Genomic DNA, 25,742 nt, shown 5'->3' on the forward strand with positions numbered 1-25,742 from the left:
CATTTTTTGGATTGATCCCCTTTACCCTTGGGTCAGGTAAGTGGTTGGGATGTTCTTTCCTGTGCTGTCATGGGCAGGAGGAATAGTGTTTGTGTACTGCCAACTGGTACTGGAGCTTTTTTTATCCTCTGTTCTTTTCATGTGCTGTAAGAGGTTGTCTTAGGGAAAGGGAAAAACATGAGGTCTTCTTTCTCTGTTTTGTCACATGTCTACAAAGAAATATGTATTTAATACCTGCCTTTCAAACAAATTATTTTACCATGTACATGTTGATAGAATTATCTTTACAAAATAGAACAGAAAAGCATGTCCTAATATCCATATTCCCAGATAGGAAGGAATATGTCTTCTCTTCAGTATCTTGAGGCCCTAGTTGTCACATCATGCATTGTGTTTTTTCCCTTTCCTATTCAAAATGCCAGTGCTGTTCCATGCACTCAGCAGCCTCAAGGTAATGTCAAAGCCTTCGTACATGCTTGAGTTGGCAAAACCTTCAGTTTCATCCACCTAAGGCCAATTTGGGAAACGGGCCATAATTGGCTAAATTTCAACTGAACATTGCTAAGATACAGAACAGCATTTGGAGACATGAACACATAAACCTGCACACCTAGCAAATTATAAATCTAATAAGTTGTGCAATAAATCTTTTTGAGTTGTGGTACATAATTCTGGTCAATTTTGTTCTGTAATATATTACATAGTCTTACCAATATGTACGTCACTGTTTTTTCCCATATGCAGTTTCAAACTCCATGAATAGACTTGTTGAGCAATCCAATGTGTACTGGCAGCAATGTATAACTGGTTGAGGCGTTCAAGATTCAGAAATTGTTCTTACAATCTCCAAACCATGATAAATAAAGCAGAGGCTAAAATTAGTTCAATTCAAGGATTGTTATCCCAAGTTTAGTATGTAAAGTGGCTGTAGAAAAATGCTGGGATCATTAATTCAGTAATTGTAAAATCTGTGAAAAAACTGGACAGAAGTCAGAACTTTATGCACTGTGTTTTGCCATCGATATAATCATTCACGCTATGTTTTTATTATATATTCACCAGCCCGCCCCCCGCCAGAAAAATACAGTGGCTCTCCATAACTGAGGGCCATTTATCATGTTTGGTGTCATCACAGAATTTCTTTCATGCAGTTATCTAGCACTCACATGTGTAGCGTGTGTACATCTTCACAAAAATATAATGGAATTGGTGTGAGAAACACTACTAATGGGGTGAGAAGCACTGCAGCTGGGTGAACTGGCATGCACATGTATTTTCAGTTGACATATGTACTTACTATTTTGTGGGTTCATAAGCCAAAACTTGGCAGCACTTTCAGATCTGTGAAATGAGTATTGTATTACACCTAAATAGCTTCTTTATAAATCAAAGATGTTGTCTCAAGTGTTCATCCTAATTTTTCTTCCAGATCTTGGTTGTAGATAGCATCCTTCCCCAGTGTGTGAGTCCTGTGCTAGATTCATATCTAAGAAGAGTTAACAGAAACATGGTTATCATGAATTTTGGATTTTCAGAACTTGTTGTACTCCAAGGAAATGGCCATAATGTAAAAAGCACTCCCTTATCATCATAGCATTAGCCTACTATAATGAATTGGATTTTCTGGAAACCTTTTAATTAAGCGAGGCTGTTCTTTGTGGTGGGCTCGAGATTATTGTGTGGACACGTGCAGTGAATTTTGGGAACGAATGCAGACACAAGTGAGTTGTGTCGAACCTCTATAAAGTAAAAGGAAGTCCAGCCATTTTTAATAGTCAGAACCAATATTAGATCTTCCTTTTTAATAGGGCTAAATTCAGATGAGTAGTTAATTTAGATATTGGTCTGTCCCTAGCAGGTGGTGAATATAGTCCTTGCTCACTATAATACCAAGCACTCATAAATTGTCTCAATGGAATGACTTGTAAACATCACTCATAGAACACATTCTTCTGATGTCTGCAAATTCTGTGGCTTGTAAAGAAAGTGATGTTTGTACATGTTCCTGATGCCCTCATCTTTGTGGATTTTTTTTTGCCACAAACCAGCAAGCACTTGGACAAAATCTTAAGGAATAAGTTTGTTTATCCCTAGTCTGTAACTTGCCTTGCTTGCTTCAATGCCTTATTCGTGTTTTAAATGTATGATGCAACAGCATTTTAGGATTTTCGTCTCTAAAGACACAGGCATTTATGTTAAGTCTGGTGTGCTGGTGGCTTTTCTAAAGGCAAAGCAGATCAACGTTTCTGTGTCAGTTCAGGAAAAGTGTCTATATTCTCTGCCTCACACCTCCCTTTCCAAGCCTAATAGTTCTGTTCAGTTCCTTTTGAAACCTGTCTGTAATGTGTTGCATGTGTCTGCCATTGGCGTGGGCTCAGGGGGTAGCATCCGTGAGTTGTCCAAACAAATGATCTAGCTAATGCCAGTTTTTACTATCTGAGCAAGTGGTATTATGAATATTTGCAGATTCTGTTATGCTTGTATGACAAATGTCATCTTAGTGTCTTGATATCCTGATAAAACGTTGATCTAATAATGCACTGTGTAACAAACAAGACATTGAGTAGAACAAATTTAACTTAACTTTTAGATTTGAAGCTTATACATCTACTTTTCTCAGACTAATGACCAAAAAGAAAGAGGCTTTTACATGTTTGCTATCATGAGTGACAAAACTAATATAGAAGAAATATTACAGCAGCATTGGATAGAAGATTGATTGATTGCTCTTTTATCCATAGAAAAAATGCTACTGTTGACGTGAATTGCATGTAGGCTTTACATCCAGGCCTAACCTATGCAAACTAGGAAGGCCTTGGTGACAACTGTGAATAGCAGATCAGGCTTAATAGCTAATGTGAACTTGGCCATGCAGTGCGAGTGACAATGTGTGTGAAGGAGCTTTGGAGAGTAGAAGCTGCCATCTCACTTTCTTTGTACAAGCAGGAGTTCTTTCAGAGGGCTCAAGTGTTTGGATGGGAGGGAATACAAAATTTCTTACTGGCCATACTTTGTCATACATTACATGCTGTAAACTATTTTGTTTTATCTGGGCTTCCTTATTTTAAAAAAAATATTTTGAACTTCATAGAAACCTTAGACTATTGTTGTCTCCATTATCATCTTGGGGACCATCTGTCTTCTACCACAGACCATTGGTAATGCACAGACCACTGTTTAAGCACAGCAGTTTCAAGCTTTTACAAATTGCAAGTTCCTGGCCTTACATGCCAGCATTTGGAGTTACAACTAGTATTGATATCCAGAACGTAATGTTTTTTCAATGAAGTCAAACATTATATACAATAGTTGTGTTAGTCCATACCAAATTAATCCAAAGCTGCACTGGTCTGTCTCTTGTTCATGATGTGTAGAAAGAAGTTTTAAAATTCTGATAGATTAGGCTGCTGTTTCCATGTATATTTGAATTCTCAAACTGATCTGTTCAAGACTGCCAGCGATCTGGGTAGAAGCTGCATCAGTACAGTGTTCATTATATCGCTCAGTACAGCCTTGGCACAGTCCTGCCTGTAGTCAGATATGTGCAAGTCATCCTGTTGATTTCAGTGGGACTTCTCTATCATATTGTGGCCTGTTTTTTTTTTTTATATTATCGAAGGCTTTCACGGTCAGAGTTCATTAGTTCTTTTATTGTCTTGCCATTTATTAAAGGAGTCACTGATAGGATGGAAAAACTTTTGAAAAAACATAACCTACAAACAGTGTTTAAACCCACCAAGAAAATACAACAGATGCTACGATCAGCAAAAGACAAAAGACTACAGTCAACAATAGCCATGCGGATTAGCCTTGGATTCCACATGTTAACAGATCACTTCAGGATACAATGGTTCCACATTAACATACCACACCCTCATAAGCACATTATCTTGATACTTACAGGACAATGATTTGCACATTACTAATACTTTGCAGGACAATGACTCATCTCAAACCCACCCCCTTCTGACTATATATTACTCTTCCTACACACTTGACACTGAGAGACACTGTCCTTCAGTGTTACTCCTCTGAAGATGCCTGCCACAGCTGCTGGCAAAACGTCAGGAAAGAAAATACCAAGACCACGGTTACACAGCCCGGATAACCTACAAGAACCAATGTTTTTTTAATGTTTGTTTTTCACATGGAAATAGTTGAGCACATAATGGGTTTGATTCAGCAGTCCACGGGTGCAAATGTCACAGAACTTCTGTGTTCACCTTACCCCAGCAGCCTTTTCCAACCCTCAGAAGGTTGATTTCTAGGATTACGGGGTCTGTATGGACCCCTTGTCAGGTTCAGAGGTTGCATTGAACACAGGAGAGGTAGCAAAATCTCCTCCTTCTATCAATATACCTCTACTGAGGAGGTTTTTTTTTTGCTCCTTTCCCTTTCTGTGTAGCTTCATAATTGTGTCTACTGTTAATCCGCGCAGGTCCCACAACCCCAGGAATAAACTTTTTTGGGGTCAGAAAAGCTGCTGGGGAAAGGAACAAAGGACAGAGAAGCATTCATCAGTGCCTTTTGCTTGATAATCACTCTACCCAACCTAGTGTGTTTTACCCAGCCAACCACCAGCACAACATGTATAGTTTTTTCCTCTGTACCCATCCCCCAGCAGTCTCTTTTGACCCAGAGGGGTCATTTCACCCAGTTCTCTGTCCTCACTGAAGCCCTCTCTTCCATACAGAGTTTTTGTCCACAGAAGGTCCCTCACTTCTAGGCATCATCAGCTCTGTCAGTCAGAAGGCACTGTTGGGGGATGTGGGTCAAGGGTAATTCCTTTTCTGCCCAGGTCCTATAATGAAAGAATTATTAAATTTACATCCTAAATATTTAGCAGAGTAGGTGTGCTGTTTAATAGTTCCTGTAATGAGCAGCAGCACACTCTGTAAAAATTTGGGGTTATATGCTGGTATGGACATGCCTCAGTTGTGTATTCTAACAGCTTAAGCATTTTGTTGACTTTTATAAAAGACATTAACCTTGTAGAAGCTAAAAGAACTGTGTGCAGTGCCATTTTTCTGATTCTCTACAAAGTAGAAAAAAATAACTAGTGAACTTTGCTGTGGTCCTTCATGATCATTATCCCCATTCAAATCCCCAGGATTTCAATTGTATTTCAGCCCTTTAGCACTTGCAAATCCAAAGGAGCAGGTCTGTTGTGTAAACTAGTAAGGTGTTATAGGAAAAACACCCTTAAACATCTGTAGAGTAACGGAAGTAACAACTGTGATATGAGCTCAAAGAGCAAACAAAACTTTCAAAAGTAACATTACAAATTGATGTTGATGCCATGATGGGTATACCGCACCATTGAACATGTTGGCTAAACATGTTTTCCTTTTTTTAAAAATAAGATGCTTTGGTCCCTTTTAATGTAAACTCGAAGGGAAAATGGCCTCTTAAGAGCAGAGTGAGGAGATGAGCTGATAAAATGTTAAAAAGCTGTGGTGCTTCAAGTGCCAAGAATCTGTCATGCAGCTTTAAAGCATGTGTGGGGGTGGAAAGGATTATGTTATAAGCAGAGCATCAGCGGCTGAGCTCCGACATAAAAGGGGGAGCAGCAATCCAGTCTCTAGTGATAAATACATGGCATGTCTCAAATGCCAGGTTTGCTTAGCAATCATCATGGAGTTATGACAGCTGAAGATGTCCCTGTATTAAATTACAAATAGCCTGCCTGTAGTACAAGAGCGTCGTGTGCTTCTCTGAAGCTGCAACATAAAGGGAAGGGGCTAGGATAATTTCTTCTTGAAACTGCATTGCAAAGCGGTGGCAGACTTTTTAAATCACGTTTTTTTGTAGAATGTGGACTTCATGTGCTACTGGGTCTCCTCTGCAGTACCCAATCTTTATAGAACTGAAAACACTGGAACACCTTTGCTCTAACTTGCTTCTGATGCCTTCTAAAGCTCGGGGGCAGTGGCTTGGATCCGACGACATTATTCTCCTCGTGTGTCTCTCCGGCTGCTGCAGAGGCTTACCTCTCATTTCTTTTGCTGCTGGTACTTAATTCATGCATAAGAGCTCCTTGGAAAAAAAACTTGTGCTTGTGTGCGTGGAAGGGTTAGCCTTAGAGAAAGCAAGTTTTTCAGCTGCTGGAGAGAAGCATGAGAGGAACATGTGTATTTAGTACAAATGTTAAAAATTTAAACTACTGATTCAGTTGCTGTGTGTGAAACATCACATTTTTAAATGGGAAATCACAGCATTTCTTTATAGCTCTTCAGGGTGCAGCCTTAGTAGTAGTTAAGGTAACATGGAAATTAGTAGTAGCGTTTGTGCTGATGAGGTTGGGTTGGTTAACTGAGTTTGCGTAATCTTCCTCCAGAATACATTCCCAGCTGTGCAGTCATACTGTGGCTTAGTTTTGCGTGATTCTGCTGCCAGCACCTGGTTTTCAGATAGCATGGAGCTTTGTGGAAAATGATTAGAACAGTTAAATGGTGCATTCTTTGAATGCTTAGTTATACATCAGATGCTGGATCATGTCACATAACAGCCCTGCTGATGTTGAAAAGCTTAGTAAAGAAAGTTGTTCTAGAAACAAGCCTAAGGAAAGTAAAATGTATTCTTGGAAGTTCTGGAAGCCTGAAAGACAGGGATGTGCCACCCTGTTCTATGTATGTGTGTATTCTGAAGCACCATGAGCTAAAATAGACTTACTCCCTTGCGTAGATAGGATTGCATCTTCAAGCACTCTTTGTTTAGTCTGGAAAATAACTTCATTTAGCTAATTAATAGAGTTGTCTCACTCAACTAAACTTGATGAGGTATAATGGGGTAAATCATAGAATCACAGAGTTGGAAGGGATCACCAGGGTCATCTAGTCCAACCCCCTGCACAATGCAGGAAATTCCAAACTACCTCCCCCCCACACCCCCAGTGACCCATACTTCATGCCCAGAAGATGGCCAATATGCCCTCCCTCTCATGACCTGCCTACGTTCATAGAATCAGCATTGCTGACAGATGGCCATCTAGCCTTAAAAACCTCCAGGGAAGGAGAGCTCACCACCTCCCGAGGAAGCCTGTTCCACTGAGGAACTGCGCTAACGTCTGGTATCTGGCAAACCTTGAGTCTGACCTCTTTTTCTGCTCTTTGGCAGTCCTAACTTCAATTGATTAGGAAACCGCAATGCAGATGAAATGTACCTGAAAAAAAATTAAGCTGTTCCATGGCAAGAGGGTGAGAGTTAAGATTAGTGATCTCTGGCATGTCCAACCCAAATTGGGAGAGGTGGCAGATATTAACCGCTTTATGGGTACACGTCTTGCCAAACCAATAGTCAGATCTAGGGCAGAACTTTGGATCAACAAGGCTGTCCCTCCTCTGTGGGAAACAGCTTTCACCTGAGTTTGCCCTTTATCATTGTGCTGTACTAACAATGGAGCAAGTCATTCTGGCATGAGACATGCGGGAAGGCAGATTTAGGGGGTCACATCGCAAATCTCTGTATTACATCTATATGCATTCCCTTGTGCTTTGAAATTGTATTAGTGATGCAGGCAGTGCCTTGGGAACAAGCTAGATTAATTGGTTTAAGCTAAAAACATGTCATGTAAACGCCCGAGGGGGGGGGGAAGTATTAGTCTTTGTGTGCAACTTGATAGGTAAAAAATACCTGACAATTCAGCACAGATGCTAATTTTTGGACTTTCTGAATTTGTCCTATTTACTGTGAGATGTTTGGTAGCTTATAAAAATTGGTTGAAGTATGTATGTACACAAACACACACACACACATATATATATATCAGTGTGCGCGATCCAGCCTTGTAACTCAACCAGGTAGTGCTTATTTCTGAGTAATTAAAAAAGGGGCAATTCTCATCCTTTCATCAAAATTGTAGTCCTTGTTTGGTAGACCCCTTTTATCAGTGAAATAAGAGCCCAGTGGCACCTTAGAGTCTAACAGAATTGAGACTAGCAGAATTCCAGCATAAACTTCTGCAAGTCGGATGGAGGCCGATGCATTTTAATCTGAATGAGCCAATTACTCTTGTGACTGGATTTTTTGTTTTCAACTGGGCTGTTTGTAACATCTTTCCCCCACCTGCCTTTCTGTTGAATATAAATGCCTCAGATGCATGTGCACTTCATGCCTGTGATGAAATGAGCTCTGACTCATGCAAGTTTGTGCTAAATTCTGTTCGTCTCCACAGTGCCAGTATGCTCCTGCCTCATTTTGTTGCTCCAGACAAAAACAGCCACCTGTCTGCAATTATCCCTTTTATCAGTTCTGCAAAGAGATGAATCAACTACTTCACCATGTGGCAAACTGTTCCAGCATGATACCTATACAAACAACTTGTATAGTAACCTGAAGAGTATTGTCACGTAATGGGGACTTCTTGATGTTGCCTTTAAATGATAAAAAAAGAAAAAAGACTTTTACAGGACCAGCATTGAAGTCAAATAAATATCAAATATCAAAATCTTTATTGGCATGAACAACATCTGTGCATTGGAGCCTTTGGTATCTGTAAATGTTAGCCCCTGTAGACCATTCAGCTGCTCACAGTGTTAGTCCAGAATACATTGTCAGTGCTTCTGTGCATTTTCTTTCTGCAGTGTTTACTATAATCCATCTTGTTGGCCTTGCTGCTTTCACCTCCCCAGTCCAGTCAAGATTCCTGACCTAGAACTGTGTTTCATATCTGTCAGTACAATCACGTCACCTTTGTTCTTCTGTTCTCCGTGGTGACTCCCTGGTGCCATCGTCCTCTGTTTATAATCCTTCACATTTAATCACTCTGTTCCTGACTCTTTCCTCATCTCTCCTTAATCGCATCCTTGATTTTTCTGAAACCTTATCTAGTGGGCCCACTTTTTCCACTCCTCCTTCCATGCCTCTTCTGTGCCAATCCTTGTGCCTAAAATAGCCATGGCCTGCCTCTCCACGTTTAATCCCTCTTCAGAACACTCCGGTGATGTAAGGGTAGTGGGTTAATATATCCCTCAACACCCTGGGTGTTTTTTTTTTAATTGTTTGGCTCAGTCCTGAGTGTATTTTCTCTCTTTATTCTACATGCTACTTCAGATTGAACGCCCTTGAGGTAGGGTAACAATAGTAATGCTCCCTTCTACTTTGAATGTGTACATAAGATGTTTAATTGCTTGTATAGTTAGTGAATTTATCAAGTGTTTACTGCATTTTTACTCAGCTGATCTGGCCCCCTGGTTCCATGCCATGGTAAGAGCAAGACTCGTCTACTGTAACACACTCCATATAAACGTCCCTCAGATTTGGTGGATGACATTTTGCATGCATAAGCCTAACTGATTCATAATGTCCCATCCACAGGCACTCATTGGGGACTTGGGGGTATATGTGGCTGTCTCTAGAGTGTGTGGTTTGGGTTGGGAGCTGGGTTGCGCTGGATACAAAACACGCTAAAAGCTTGGCTATCCCAAGAATTGGCAGGCAGATCAGTCTTTCAACTGCTCCCCATGGGCTGGACTTTCTCCTTCTGAAGATGCTGCAAAAGATGACACTAGTTTTCAGCTTTCAGGAACTTGTAGGCTACTGGAGCCATGAAAATAAAGGTTAATGAGGGTTAATGACTCCCTGACTTCCTTTAAGCTCACTAGGGTTCAAACCCCAGGGCAACATTGGTTCTCGTAGGTTATCCGGGCTGTGACCGTGGTCTTGGTATTTTCTTTCCTGACGTTTCGCCAGCAGCTGTGGCAGGTATCTTCAGAGGAGTAACACTGAAGGACAATGTCTCTCAGTGTCAAAGTGTGTTGGAAGAGTAATATATATAGTCGGAAGGGGGTTGGGTTTGAGCTGAGTCATTGTCCTGTAAGTATCAAGGTAATGTGCTAATTAGGGTGTGGTACGTTAATGTGGAGCCATTGTATCCTGAAGTGATCTGTTAACATGTGGAATCCAAAGCTAATCTGCATGGCTATTGTGGACTGTAGTCTTTGTTAGTCTGGAGTTTAAGAGCCAGTTGTATTGAAAGCATGTCAGTTGTAACCAGCATAAAGCATTAGTGTACCACAGGAACTATAATATTTGGGTCTTTAACTGCCTGCATTTTCAGCTAACTTCTCAGTTTCTTGGATTGCACCTGAGGGGGAACAAAGCCATTGGCAGAAAAGGAAATACTGGCAAGGTTGCCAAGATACATACGCTCCAGAGCTCCCCCCCCCCCTTTCAAACTTCATGCCAGGGCTTCTGGCTTATTCAGCCACCTTTATTGCCATAGAAATAGAAGCCTACATTCATCTAACTAAAGGCTCCCTCTCCCTCTCTGCTATCTGTGGTTATTTTGATCCTGGAACACACATGCTTGGCATCAAGGTTCATGGGAGAATCAGGCAGTTGCCCCCCTCAGGACTTCCTTAAGCTCCGTCATGTTTTTAAAAAAAGGAGTGTAGAGCTGTTCTCATGCATCTTGAGAACATTTTAACAATTTTGATGTAACTGTATCTTCATAAGAACATAAGAAAGGCCATGCTGGATCAGACCAAGGTCCATCAAGTCCAGCAGTCTGTTCACACCGTGGTCAACCAGGTGCCTCTAGGAAGCCCACAGACAAGACGACTGCAGCAGCACTGTCCCGCCTGTGTTCCAAAGCACCTAATATAATAGGCATGCTCCTCTGATCCTGGAGAGAATAGGTATGCATTATGACTATTATCCATTTTTACTAGTAGCCGTGAATACCCCTCTCCTCCATGAGCATGTCCCCTCCCCTCTTAAAACCTTCCAAGTTGGCAGCCATCACCACATCCTGGGGCAGGGAGTTCCACAATTTAACTATACATTGTGTGAAGAAATACTTCCTTTTCAAAATACGGGTTTTTTTTCATGCCTTTAAGAATGATGCATGGTTGTTCTTTGTGTATTCTGAGACATGGTGACCATGCAGGACAGCCCTCACAGTCTGATACTCAGTCACTGGTACCAAGTGAGACTAACAAAACAAAGGGAGCTAAACCCAACCCATAAAACAGGCTAGGAATCTTGAAGGTTGAGCCACAATAATTAAAAATAATATTACAAATATATATTTATTGTAAAGTGCAATTGTGCTTTAAAAGCATAAATCTCAAAAGGTAAACTTCCTACACATGAGGGATCACATTAAACAGCTAAATTGGTTGCATAATAAAAACCACCAAGACCGTATGTATTTCAGCCCATAGGGCCTTCTTCAGTGGTCATAATACAGTGTATACACACCTCTACAGTCAGTAGATAACATAATCTTTGTAGCAAGTCAATGCAGGTTGCATGTGAAACCTAGGGATAGAAAAATAATATAAGAAAATATATTTTAGTAATAGGGTTATAACCAAAATGGAAACTTTGTTGTACCCATTTTTTTTTAATTATTGAAAGTTGCTACAGTTCATTATTGAGGCCCCAGATATAGATAAAAATCATTGCTGTTTGGGGAATTCTGTTGCATGCTGGGTAAGATTGTGAAATGAATTCTTCATTTCAGTGTGCCCAATTGGAAGGCAATTAGGCTGACTTTCTTCTGGAAGAGGAAGAGAAAGCCATGGCATGTGACTGCCAGCAACTGGGCTGCAAGCTAAGAATTGCTGCCATGTCATTTCTTTGAAGGGAATAATATTTACAGAACTATTTCAAGTCTCTCTAAAATTGAAAGCCAGGAAAGTGTATAAATCCAGCCAGTTACCTAAGCAGATTTTTGCATATGGCAGTAATTGTGGTGTGGGCAGAAAGAGATTTTTATAACGTGTGTGTATGTGTGTGTTTAGTACGACGGTTCTTTAACTTTAGTGACTAAGAACCCCTGTTTGATTTGACGGACCTTCTCATCTCTTCCGTTGAAGGGGGTTGACTTCCCACAGTTCCTTTCTTCTCTTCCTGCTGCTTGAAAGTGCCTTCAGCATGCTGTACATGCTCTATGGAGGCCACTGCCCTCTTGTGAGACCTGAAGTTCTTGCAAGAGGTTGAAGGCCATGACGGCTGCCTTCCCAGGCATCATGCCCACCTACTGCCACTGACTGCTGTGGTGGGTAGTGCCCTAAAGGAAAGCAGAGCTCCCCTCCCCACCCATTCTGGTGAGACAGTCAGCCCAGACTTGCAGATCCCCTGGAGTGTACTTGGAGACACCTTAGGTGTCTACAGACCCCAGTTTGGGAAACATTACTGTAGTCTCCCCTAGCAGTATGTGAGAGGAAGTCGCTTGTAAAGTTAATCTTGTATCCATCTATGCACAGTTCATACTTTATTCAGCTTCCAAATGCCATTGTGAATTTCTAATTAAATTGTATTCTAGATCCACTCCAGAAAGAGAAGATAGTTTGCAAAATTTGAGGACAGGATACATATTAAAAATTGTAAATATAGTAGCAGTCTAGAGATGGATTTGCAGAAAGTAGTTTATGCGCTTTGTTGTCCTTGACAGAAACCACACATAATAAAAATTAAATGCTACAGATTTTAATTTCACACTGTTGGAAAGCCTGTGCCATTAAGCATCCTTGTTTTCACTGTATGGACAATTGATATTTTGGGTGAGTTCCATGGGATTGTGTAACTCATTTGAAATTTTACAAAGCCGAAATGGTATGGGCAAACCGCCAAACATGAACATTGTGAGCTCAGCATAGGCTGGTTTATAGCGGCTTTAGGAACTACAACTTAACTATATTTAACTAAGTATGTGTAATCGGCTATGATCAGAAATCACATTGCATATTCTGAAATGTCTCCATTAAATTCAATCTGTGTTTACTTGAAGCTGCCCAATAAATAGAAGCACCATTTCCCCCCATGGCTGATTCTACTATTTGCAGTCAGATGCCATTTTGCAACACTGAGAAATTGTATTTCTGTATCCCCTTGAAAAGTATATAACTGAGGATAGTTTACTTTTTGAATAATAGCAGTGTAATTTCAGAGCAGCAGAATTCTTATTTCATTGTGTTGGGGAATAATATTGAAATGAAATTGGCCCTGGTGGTCCCTTCCAACTGTATGATTCTATGAAACAGAAAGAAGTGAAACTTAAAGAGCTAAAAACTGCAAGTTTCTTGGACAAACAAATATTTTTTATCTGTCATAAATTGTCTTATTTAAAAAAATCACTGTGAGTTTACAGATTAATTTGCAGATTGCAGGCTGGTTTGAAGACAGAACTGCTACAATAATGTTAAAGAGAAGGCCCTGGATCAAAACATGTATTCTTATTTCAAACAGAAATATTAATTTAAAAAAACATAATGCTTCAAGGCAATGGACTATATTAGTTGTCATTTTGCATAAGTGTTTTGGCATAAAATGGGATGATGTGATCAGAGTAACTCCCTGTCATATTCTGTGAAAGCATCTAGTATGTGTGGCTCATGTTTCACAATCTAGATACCTTTATTTCTCTTTCACACTGAAATTGTGTGTTGGAAATTGAATAAAATGATCTAAAACAAAAAACAGCTTGTCTTTTGGATTGTAGAATGTGCATAATATTCTTCCCTTCCTATCTCCCACCTTTCTCTAAAGACAACTTAATATGTTGCAGTTGACCTATCATCAGACTTATTTCCTGTAGGCATCAGCTTCTTGGTTCAGCCTCATCAGACCTTTTTTTCTCTAATCTGTTGGATTGCTTTGTGTTTTCAAGATAGAGGCATCTTGGAATCACTGACAGTATGTATTATACTATGGGATGTTGCCTCCTAGCATGGAAGCCCAGCACTACGAGGCAACCTTAGAGGACAGCCTGGGCCTCTGGGCCCTATTTGTTGACCCTCCAGAGCATCATTAGCCACTGCGTGATACAAGATGCTGGACTAGATGGACCACTGGTCTGATTCAGCCGGGCTGCTCTTATGCTCTCAATAGAGTGCTTGGGTTCAAATACTGTTATTTGTCATGTTTGTCCAGTGGGAAACTGCTTGTAAGAGGCTGCTGCCGAATAGCTAAATTCACACTTTCTGTGGCACCATGAGTGCGTCAGCATGCACCTTTCCCGCCTCACATAGGAACTTGAATATGAATAATCTCCTCTACAGTGGGCCATCTGAGCAAACCTGTTTGCACTCATATTTTACATCTGTACATACCTGTTCACATTAAAAATCCTACATGCTGTGGAAAGAATACCTGGGGCTTGTTCCTGTCCTTTGTATCACATGTATCATGGTGTAATCAGAAGCAACCCAGGAGGCCTGTTGCTACTCAGGCATTGATTTTTATCATTGACAATGGCCCTTGCTCAGGTGCCTGAGTCAGGAAAGCTGATGCTTCTGCTTAATGGTGTCATGCAAATCTGTCATCATGGAAGGAGAGTGCAGAGTATTTTAAGTGCCTCATCCAAGGCTTATGAATTGACATATTCAGCATGTCCTAGTTGTCCAACTGGAGGAATTTGTTTTTATTTTATTCTACATCTGTCTTTTTGTATTTCCACTGGATTTTAAAAAAAAACAGTTCTGTGTACAATGGCAGAATATAGACTTTTCCTCCTCTTAATGATATGGTCTCTATAATTTCACATGAACACTTCTGAAATTGTGATAATTTTTTTAATGTGATAAAGTTGACCTCTTAACCAGTAGAAGGTAAGGTAAAGGTCCCCTGTGCAAGCACCGGGTCATTCCTGACCCATGGGATAAAGTCACATCCCGACGTTTTCTAGGCAGACTTTGTTTACGGGGTGGTTTGCCAGTGCCTTCCCCAGTCATCTTTCCTTTACCCCCATCAAGCTGGGTACTCATTTTACCGACCTCGGAAGGATGGAAGGCTGAGTCAACCTTGAGCCGGCTGCCTGAAACCAACTTCTGTCGGGATCGAACTCAGGTCTTGAGCAGAGCTTGGACTGCAGTACTGCAGCTTACCACTCTGCGCCACGGGGCTCTTCTTAACTAGTAAGCATTACTCTAATGTAAATAAAGGAACAGATGTTAATAACTTTAAGCACCAGCAAAACTAGCCTGGTCATCCTGAAAAAGGCCTTTTGAGTTTGCCATGCAGTCCAAACAGAAGTGGATGCTTCGATCTTTAATTCTAGAGTTGTGTAATTATCTGATCACAGACCTTGGGAATAAAAAGGCGAGCAAACCCTTGGTTTTAGAACAGATATGTAGTTTCAGAAGCATTGTTGTAGGACTAGAGGGAAGAAACCTCTCATTATCTTCTGCAAGTAATTTGCCTGTTTACTTCATTTATAGTCTGCCTTTCTCACTGAGACTGAAGGCTAATTGCACAGTGCAACAGAAACAAAAATGCAATATAGAATTAGATAATTCACTAGAAAACTGTATAATACAGTAAAGTATTGCAATAATGGAGAACAATGCAACAAAAAAATTGCAGTATGTACAGTGAAGACTGCCGAGGATTTCACAGACAATAACTTCAACTCTGTTAAGGTAAAGGTAGTCCCCTGCATGAGCACCGGGTCATTACTGACCCTTGGGGTAACGTCACATCATGACGTTTACTAGGCAGACTATGTTTACAGGGTGGTTTGCCATTGCCTTCCCCAGTGGTCTACACTTGACTCACAGCATGCTGGGTATACTTCAACTGACCACTCTGCTTGCCCTCCTGAGCAATTCCACTTTTCATATTCTTGGGAAGTAAAAAAGCATGGGAGCCTTCCTGCCTTTGTGTTGTTGTTTTTTTTAATTTTAAAGACTCCAGTTAAATTAGTCTGTTGTCAGAGGATGAGCTAGAATATAAAGCAAAGACTGATAACTGCTGTCTTTCTCCGTGATTGTGAGATAAGAATGTGACATTTTTGGCTTTGAAGTATGCTGTATCCCTTTAATTCTGAGGATGCTGTTTTGGTTCTCTTGAGTCGTGGTACTTCCTAGGGCTGGTCCTCACTGCCTTGTACAGCAGCTGTGGACGCAATGGCAGACCTGCTAGCTTCTTTGTATGATCTAGGTGGGCAGTGCCACTGGATGCCCCGTATTTGCTGGAGAAATGCTCATTTAGTGAATTTGATGGTCTACCATGAGTTTCCCCAGGAGAATCCTCTGCTGCTATAGGATCTTTCTATATGTTTCCAGTTCATCTCAGAGACATACATTGGTTATTACTGGCTTATTCAATGGAATTGGGTGAAATTCTCTGAACACAAACTGCAGCATGTGTAATGCTGTATAATTCATGCCATCACAAAAGATTTGCCTATAAACAGAATATACATGACAGACAGGCAAGTGGTCAAAGTGTTGTAGGGTTTGTGCAGGTATCTCTTTCCTACTGTAAAAGACAAATGCTTCAAAAACCCAAAGAAGAATGAGGCAGAGGGAGATACCGAATGAAGTAAAATGTGCTATATTTTGATGTCAACATAGTTATGCTGAACCTGCAGTCTTTAAAAAACAAATAAACAAGTAGAGATGTGTATTCAGCAAAGCCGAATTTTTAAAAGTGGCTTTTAACCAGCAACCCCGATCTGAAAAAGCTGGAAAAATAGGCTTTTTTCAGGATCATTGGAGGATCACTGACCACAGCGGTAGAAAGGGAAGAAAATCCCTTAAAAGAAAAAAAAGCTTTGGCGCATTTGGGCTGAACTCTGCATGGCTTTAAAGTTTAAATCCCCTTTGGCTCTGTTATAGCTTATGGGGAATCTTTCCGGGGCTCAGGGAGAGCTGTTTTTTAAGGAAGAGACACCAAATTTGCAGCATAGCTGCTGGTAATTCTCCTTAGAAAACCCCCCAAGTTTGATAAAGATAGGGTTAGGTGGTCCAATTTTATGCCCCCCCCCATTTTTCCTCCTCTGGAAATAATGTAGGTTGGATGGGAGCACCCATAGGCTATAATGGAGCCAATTTTTTTTTCAGGTTCCTGAACAAAAACAACCCATACTGGTATGGGAATTTGGGAATCTTGAAACTTTTTAGGGCTAATATACTTGAAACTCAATTTTCCTGATTTTTTTTTTTTCATACTTCTACAACCAAGGGCATAGAATTTCATTATATGTTAGCTGTAGTATCCATGCTTATTATCTCAGGGTCAGCCAGAGACCCTAGTGATCAAAAAACTTTTAGTTTTCAGCCTCCAGTTCCTTGATGGTACAAGCAAAATTTGGGTATATGTATATTTGTAGCATTCCAGAACCATAAAGCTGAGCCATTATGTGTAATTTTTGAATTCATCCTGCAAATGAGAAGCTCTGATGACTTTAGGTTCTGACTTGGGATTTGAGACCCCTCAAGTAAATCTATCACTGTGAAGCAAATGTAGGAGACAATCAGTTTGAGATCCTGTGATGGAAAGGTCTGATGTTTTCAGAGTGAACAAGGCAGGGATACAGTAGAGGTGAGACTATGCCATGTTTTCTAACCGGAATTTCCCAAGCAAGGGAGTTTGTGTTTGCCTGTTATGATCATGTAAATTAATCTTTGAAAACCAAATATGTAAACATGCAAAGTATTTCTGGCACTGTCTTAGAAATACTTTCCCACAACTATGGTTAAGTACTATCTGAATAAAATTGCTTCCCAAAAGCCTTGGCCCATCTTAACTTAGAAATGTTACTTCCGTTGTATTGGTATTCAACTGCTCATTATATTTTTCCTTTTTCCACAATGTTTATAAGCTTGCTAACGTCTTGGTTATCCGAGGAAAAGTTGATGTGATCTTCCCAACTGGAACCTTCTTTTGCATCTTGACTAAGTTCCTCTTTTCGTGTACATTTGGTTCCTGGTTATTGGCTAGTGTAGAATATTTTAACTGGTGTAGAATGTTTTTGCTATCAGCCCAAGACTTGCAGGCAAATTCTACTGCTTTCTTAAGAGCTTGGACGGAAGAATGTGAAACCCTTAGACTAAAATAACCTTGGTCACAATGAGGGGATGTTAACATTTTGTAACACTTTAATATGAGTTTCTATCAAGCTGTTAGTACCAGTATTGGTATCCAAACGTGAATCAAGAGTACAATAGTAAGTTACATTTCTTTCCATTTTGTGTTTCAGGCAAGCAGAGGATACAGCAGCTGTCTGAAAACATCAAGTATTTCCGAAGGTCTCTAAAGGAAATGGGCTTCATCATCTATGGAAATGAAGACTCTCCTATTGTACCTTTGATGCTGTATATGCCTGCAAAAATTGGGTAAGTTGTATATGGAGGTAGTAGCCATTCATCGTTTGAAAACATGGCAACCATTGCAGACAGTTCTTATGTTAATTCAGACCCTGAAGCGCAGTCAGGAGGAGAGGCGACTGGATGTTGACAGGCAAGAATACGCAGTAGGAGGACAACAAAGGCCAAAGCCCCCCCCCCCCCCTGTATTGGAAGCTGAATCTGAAACTCAGCTGAAATGTGTTTACCCAATACCAAAGACTTCTTAGCAACTGTGTAGAATCTCAGAGGGAGGGGCTGTGGATCAGTGGTAGAGCATCTGCTTGGCATGCAGAAGGTCCCAGGTTCAATCCCCGGCATCTCCAGTTAAAAGGACTAGGCAAGTAGGTGATGTGAAAGACCCCTGCCTGAGATCCTGGAGAGCTGCTGCCAGTCTGAGTAGACAATACTGACAATACTGACTTTGATGGACCAAGGGTCTGATTCAGTATAAGGCAGCTTCATGTTTTCAATGCAGGGCCCTGAATACTCCTGAACTGCACACGCCTTCTGCATAAACATCAGGCAACTGGGGAGGGGCAGTGGGTGGAATTCTTGGTAAGTGAGCTTCTAAACTGAAGCTGCTGTATTTTCTCAAAATGATTTTCAAGTTTGAGTTACAAATTCATTTAGAAGCAGCCTGCTAAAAGACCAGCCTCTGCCAAATAGAATTTTTCAGCTTTGTGAGAACTTGATACAGTGGAAACCTTTCTAGGAAGACCACCTCTGGACTGAACAAGAGAGGTCTTTGTGTTCAGGCATTCTCCTGCCATGGCAAAGCAGCAAAGGCTAGAAACAGGGGCCTCCCAGGCACCCTTCACCAAAGGCCTTCTTGAGTTGGAGCAGTGTAGGACTTGGCGGTGGTAGTGGGTGCTGCTCTTCCTTTCGCTATCGTCATTAACTTAGTCTTGTCTTCTTTTGCAGAGCATTTGGGCGGGAGCTCTTGAAAAAGAACATAGCAGTCGTCGTCGTGGGTTTCCCTGCCACTCCAATAATTGAATCCAGAGCCAGAATGTGTTTATCAGCAGTTCATACCAAAGAGATGCTTGATATTGTAAGTACCTTTAAGTTTCGGTCTGTTCTACCTTCTCTGAAAACAAAAGACAATTTGAGCTGGCGCTTTTTCTTTTTTTCTTTCTTTTTGGTATAGCAGTAGCTCCACAGAGGCTAGACACGTAAAAGATCTTCTGGCCAGTCATGGCACTACAGGAATTTTATATATGTTTTCTTAATCGTGCTACCTTCTGCCTTTCAGTTGCTGTAGAGTGCTGCATTGCTGTGTAAGTCCCACTGTTGTGTGAAGTGGGCAAAACACTTTGCTCTTGGTTCTGAGCTGGTCCTCTGTTATGGGGCAAAGATTTCTGTACTGCATCCGTCAGATTATAGAGCTAGCACTCCCAGGTTCAGTGGTGTTTGCCTCATTAAGGTGCTTCAAGTATGCTTGCTGGGGAGGGAGCAAGCTGTATGAAGAAGCCATTCTAGACAACACTTGTGGGTTTTTTAATCCTGCTGTAGACGAACAGTAGTTGAGTAGCAGATTTGGGAAAGAGCTCGATTAACTTGTTAGCCTCCATGTCAAAAGTGTTAAAGCTTTAATACAATCAAGAGTCCTTCAGGTTGTGGATGCTAGCACTTTTGTACTGTGCAAATAATGGAGCTGGGTGTTGAAAACCTAACTTTCTAGATTGTTGTCAAAAGGCTGCAATAATGGTTAGCAGCTGTTGAGAATTTCATATATTAGGTGTTTTATTTCCCCCAAGAAACATTCAGAAATCTTTTTTAGAAAACCTACATTAATGTGAATTCAAGGTGCCAGTTATTGTCAATCTGAATGTATACTGTTTTTCGTAAAAATATATTATACATGTAGTGCTATCATTGTGCAGGTGTAGGGTTAACGCTATACATTTACATGGTTGAATATTGGCAAGGGTTGCAAGCAATCACAACTGAATTTAAACTTATAGAACAAAGGAATGACTGCTAAAGATAATTTAGTGGATGAAGTGATCTTTGAAGGACCAGTATTAAACGCCTGAGAACTTGAAAGTATTGGGTACTGTTAGACCAGTTGAGTGATACACTTAGCTAAAAAAATGTCTGCGTGTTTGATAGTCACAAATCATTCAGATGTTGGGGGGGAATTATGTAGAAAGGCTTAGTACATGTTCTGTACAGCACATCTGTGCAGCATCTTGCCCAGTTTCTGGTTTGTTTAGTGCAGAACCAAAAGAATCAGAACAGGTAGCATATGGCTCATGCATCAACAATACACTTGAGGTCACCGGAAAGCCCAGCCCCTCTGTTTGCCCATGTCTGCTATTAAAGCAACAAAGGACCAGAACAGCCCAGGATACACATGGGTTGCAGGTACTGGATCTGCTGAGTGGGTGCATATACTCACTGAACACGGCCCTACATTAACATGCCCTGCTATATGTTAAAGATAGTTGCATTGTGCAGTCCTGCTGCATGATGGCTTGCATCCAGTGAAGGAAATTCCATGAACAGAAGGGGTAGGCAGTTCTTCCTCCTTGCTGTGGATTTCTGACTTCCCATTCCCCTTTTCCCCAGGAAATGGGGGAAAAGGGGACCCCTGGCTGATCTAGAGGAGTCCCCATTTTCCCAGGAGCAGCATTGGGGAGCATGGACAGATCCCCTTTTATCTGCAAAAATCACTCTATCCAAGCCAGGGACATGAGACGGGTAAATGATGGGTTGGAGCATTCTTATTTTAAAAAACCCAGAAACAAACGAGGGAATCCATCCCCGATGGAAATGGCACCATGCTTCCTGTTTTTATCTACATTGGAAGTTCTAAAGATGTCAGCTATGTAACTTTTCTGCACTTAATATAATTGCATTGGTTTTTTTTTTTTTAAATGCTCTTTCAATTCTAAGTTTTGATCCTCTTCAATGAACACTGGTCTTAAAGTGTTTAAAAGTTCACTGTTACTCTTCAGAGAGTAGCAAATGCATTGTGGTATAGGGTGTGTAGACTAAAGCCAATTTTGTTGCGTCTGGCAAAGTGGATTCTAATCTATAAAAGCTCATGCAACAATAAATTCATTAGATTAGATCCAAGATTCTGCAAATTCAGCACTTGCACAAGGGGGGCAACTCTTGTTAAGTCTCCCCTTGCTGCTGCCCCCCACCCCCCCGAACTGCACAGCCCATTCTGGAGAATCCCGTGACGTTCAGCAGCAGAGGGGCACCATGGTGGACGTGGCTGCTAGAGGAAAGGCAGCATAGTAAAAATTGCTTTAGCAAAATTGCTCCATCGAGGAGGCTCGGATCCAATCCATACATCTTCAGAATCACTGGACTCTGTTGTAGAAAAAAAATCAACCTCCCCCCAGCTCCTTTCAAGTAGTCACTTTCAAACCAGCTGTCAACTGTTCCGTGCTACGTGAGGACACCAGCTGAGGTCCACTCTCTTTTGCCGTGGATATAAGCAGTGCCAGGAACATCATCTCCTGTTCATGTAAGAGTACCAAAATAACTGCGCTGGAAGAAAAACCATCTCAGAGTATCCATCCTTCTTTTCCCCCCAGAATTCATAAAGTTGCACATGTTCAGCGTGGTCAGTGTGTGTGGAGCCATCAGAATCAAACTGCTTTGTTTTTACCAAAAAGTGGTGAAAAAAGGAACATGTGCTAGGGGATGAATTCTAGGGGGAGCCTAAACTGAGAGGGAAGAAGTGAAGCTATACAGAGCTTGCCCCACAATGCCTTGATTTTAGTGGCGCCTGCTAAAAAGAAAATGTCTTTTCCTGCTCTCTTCCCCCTTGTTGAGTGAGGTCTCTTTCTCTCTTAAAAAAGAAAAGAAAAAACCAACAACGTTATTTGTAATGTTTTCTTATTAAATCAATCCACATGATGGGTAGCGGGTTTCTGTTACAATGTGTAACTGTTTTATGTAAGTAAAACTTCCTGGCCTGAAAATATCCTGGCCTTGGATCAGAGCAAAGCCCCTCATAACCTGCATCCCTCTGGGCTGGTGCTTTCTTTTCAGTGATGAAAAATATATTACACTTTCCCAAAGTCAGAGTTCAGCCATGCCATTTCCTTTGTAGTCTTTGCAAGTCACATGCTCCTCTTTGTTTTAAATTAATAAAATCCTAAACCTGAGTTCAAGAATAACAGTTAACGGACTCTTTTCAACAGAAATTCAACCTCAAATTATTTCCATATGTTTTTTTTTTTTTTGCTAAACTCCTGCTTAAAATATGTCCACTGTTAAACTGTGCTTAGCAGTTCCTGTCCTTGTATTTTTCCCCCTCCCCTGCCCTCCAGTCCAGCATAAATAGGGGTTCTGCTCTTCCAAACTGTATCCTCACTTTGAAGCATATGGTGCTCATTTGTTTTCCATTGTCCGTTATTAAGGCCATATTATTGAGGAGATAAGAGCTACTGATTTGGGGGGGGGGTGTTTTCTCAGATGTTTGCCACATATTGACCCGAGAAGAAGGGGCAAGGATGTGTGGTATATTGAAGAGTTGTGTGGGGAAAGAAAACACAGGGTGAAAACAGAAAAAGTTCGTTATTCATCTGTGTGTGTGTTAAGTGCCATCAAGTCGCTTCCGACTCATGGTGACCCTATGAATGAAAGTCCTTCAAAATGTCCTATCTTTGACAGCCTTGCTCAGATTATTCATCTAGCAAGGAAAATAATCAAACCGTATTAATCGCTCTGGCTCGAGCAAGTGCTCTTGAAGAGAAGCCACTTCTGAATTAATGGGAGGTGTAAACAATGAGCGGGACTGTGGAGTCTCTCTACTAAACTGTAAATTCTGTACAGAGCATTTCTCGAGTGTAAAAAATTGTGCCATTTTATATAGTCTATTCCCATGCTTCTGTTAGTCATGGAAGAGGCAAGGAAACTTCACTCCCCTCCCCTTTCCCCAGCTGGCTTCATGGATTTCATTGCAATTTGCTCAGACTCACACATGCTTCCAAACTATTTTTGTAGGCTAGAGCCATGCCATCTTAAAAGCAAGTGGCCGAGGTTTCTCAGGATGCTGTGCTTGACACTAGATACTTTCCTTTATCCCTTGATCCATTGATCTTGAGCAGCATATATCTAATGTTTGAGGGATATAAGGACTGAAACAAATCTTGCCACTGACAATGTAGCCTTGGGATTCCTGTCACTTAATAAAAAAGGCATTATGTCAGACACAGAGGCATTAGATTTATATGTTAAAAGGGGAGAGATATAATGTGATCGAAGTTCCTCATAAAAGCTGCATTCCAAGAGGGCATGAGCTAATGAATCAATAGCGCCAGAAGAGCAAGGACAGGTCCTGTCTGGGTATGGTATATTCAGAATTCTGCCCTGCATAACCATAGAGGGGTTAGCATTCAGTCTAGCTAAACAGAAGGTTCTAGAAAGATGAGTTATTTTCAAATAGTAAGTATAAGTGGGCAAACCACGTGGTGGTGGTATTCCGAAAAACTGAGATGAGACACTGGATACTAACTTTCCGTTCTTGTGTGGAATTGCAGAGTATCTGCTCATGCACAGAAGAGTACATTTCTTCTGTTTGCTGGATAAATCCGCAATGCGCAGTTGGAGATTAAACTGTTCTAATTGGAATAAGATACAAGAAACTGCATTCCTGAAAGCTCTCAGTCTACTGGGAATAACTGTGAAATACGTGAATTTTTTAAAAACTTGCAGAAAATCCAAGAACCGGGAAGCTAATTCCAAGAGCCTAACATTGCTTTCAGTAGCTCCTGCCTCTTGATGTATTTTAATACTGTTTTTCAAATGGAGGGGTGTTTCACACATGGCTTATAGGAAGGGCTCAGATGTCCTCCGGGGGGGGGGTAAATTTTGGACTTGAGCAAACACTAATCTCTGCAAGTCTTAAGTTCCCTGTCCTTCGGGTTGGATCCTAGACTGTGAGCTCTGTTCTCCCCAGAGAACAAAACGTTTGTGCCCTTCCCTTCCCACTACTACATCCCAAAATTGCTCCTGCAGATCAGGGGATACTACTACGGGGGTGGGAAATCTATGGAAATTATTCATTTGTTTATACCCTGTTTTTCTACCCAGTGGAGAGCCCAAATTGTTCTTTCTCCATTTTACCCTAAGACCAACTCTGTGAGGTAGCTGAGACTGAGAGGGTGCAACTGGCCCAAGAACACCAAGCAAGCTTCCACAGCAGAGTGGGGATTTGATCCTAGTCCAGTGATGGTGAACCTTTTAGAGACCGAGTGCCCAAACTGCAACTCAAAACCCACTTATTTATCGCCAAGTGCCAATGCGGCAATTTAATCTGAATACTGAGGTTTTAGTTTAGAAAAAACAACTCATACATTCACATCTTTTGCCTTAAAAGAAAAACACAATAACAGAGCTTTCAATGATACAAACAACTTTTTATTGAAAGGTAAAAGTTTGCATTTGGCATGCATCTCTCCAGGACTCGTCCTCTGCTCAGCCTGAACCTCCTCAAGAAGTGCTTGAAACTGTTGACAATTCAGAGCACGAGCCATGATGTAATTCACCATTTTTGTGACATCTTTGAGGACATTTTTTTGAACAATTAATGTGATTTTTGCTGTTGTGTGCATGCTGATAATTTGTCTAACCTTGGCTCATACTTTGTAAGTTTGAGAGCAACACATGCAGCCCTCAGGTCATCTGTTAGCCTGTTTCTGGTGTCAGATTTGATATAATTCAAAGCTGAAAACAGCTGCTCACAAGCATAAGATGATCCAAACAAAGTAAAGCAAGCAATCCCAAGTGCTTTCATTGACTTAAAATTATTTGGCAGAGAATTCCACACTTTAAGGATTTCATTTTCAGAACTAACTGTGCTGTCCTTTGTCATCCCTTCTATCTTCTCAAGTGTTTCACGCAGGTCATAGAATTTATTTTTCCAGATAGAGCTTTCTTGAAATTCTATTAGCTCCATTTCCAGATTTTCTAAATCTAACCAGTGTAGGCAGGAAAGATCAAGTTCTTCAAATTTGGCTTTATCTGGAGAAGTAAGAAAACACAGGGTTGTCTCCATCTTACGGAACTGTAAAAATCTGTTACTAAAATTCACCTTTGCAGCTGCTACAATGCTAGAAAATTCCTTGTAGATTTCCTGATGGCTTGTAGGATTGTCTGCAAATGTTGTAGAATTTTCTAAATGCTTTTTTAGATTTGGAAAATATTTCAGCTGCAGTTTTCTCTCAAATGTTTTGATATCACAAAACATTCTTTCTGCTGTTTTCCCTACACCTTGTAGTTGTTAGTTCAGTGCATTGAAGTGTTGTGTAAAATCTGTAAAAAACATGAGGTTGATAAGCCAGGCCGTATCAGTGAGCTGCGGATATTCTTGCCCCTTTTCATTCATAAATAGCCTAATTTCATCCAAGCAGGCTACAAATCTCTCCAGGGCTCTGCTCAGCCACCACCCTGAAAGAGCGGGGCAGAGCCGAGAGGCGAGCGCGTGCCCAGGAAGAGCTGAGCCACGGCCGCAGCTCAGCAGAGAGAGGGAGGGGCCCAGACGCAGACCCGGGAGGCCTGGGAGGGGGCGGACGCTGGCCGTGCGCCTGGCCCCTCATGCAACCGCAGCGAGCCACTTACCCGCGCGTGCCCACAGAGAGGGCTACGTGTGCCATAGGTTCGCCAACACGGTCCTAGTCCAAGACTCTAACCACACTGCAC

The 25,742-nt window shown here is 41.2% G+C and overlaps 1 protein-coding gene across 1 annotated transcript in view; it reads left to right on the plus strand.

Annotated features, from left to right (window-relative positions):
• SPTLC2 (serine palmitoyltransferase long chain base subunit 2) overlaps positions 1-25,742 on the plus strand; it is a 76,449-nt gene that overhangs the window by 50,298 nt on the left and 409 nt on the right. Inside the window, exons 10-11 of the mRNA XM_056851382.1 lie at positions 17,930-18,065; positions 18,999-19,128. Coding sequence (XP_056707360.1) covers positions 17,930-18,065; positions 18,999-19,128 — 266 coding nt within the window. The remainder of the gene's footprint in view (positions 1-17,929; positions 18,066-18,998; positions 19,129-25,742) is intronic.

Source organism: Euleptes europaea, chromosome 6, assembly GCF_029931775.1.
Source record: "Euleptes europaea isolate rEulEur1 chromosome 6, rEulEur1.hap1, whole genome shotgun sequence".
NCBI classification, from domain to species: domain Eukaryota; kingdom Metazoa; phylum Chordata; class Lepidosauria; order Squamata; family Sphaerodactylidae; genus Euleptes; species Euleptes europaea.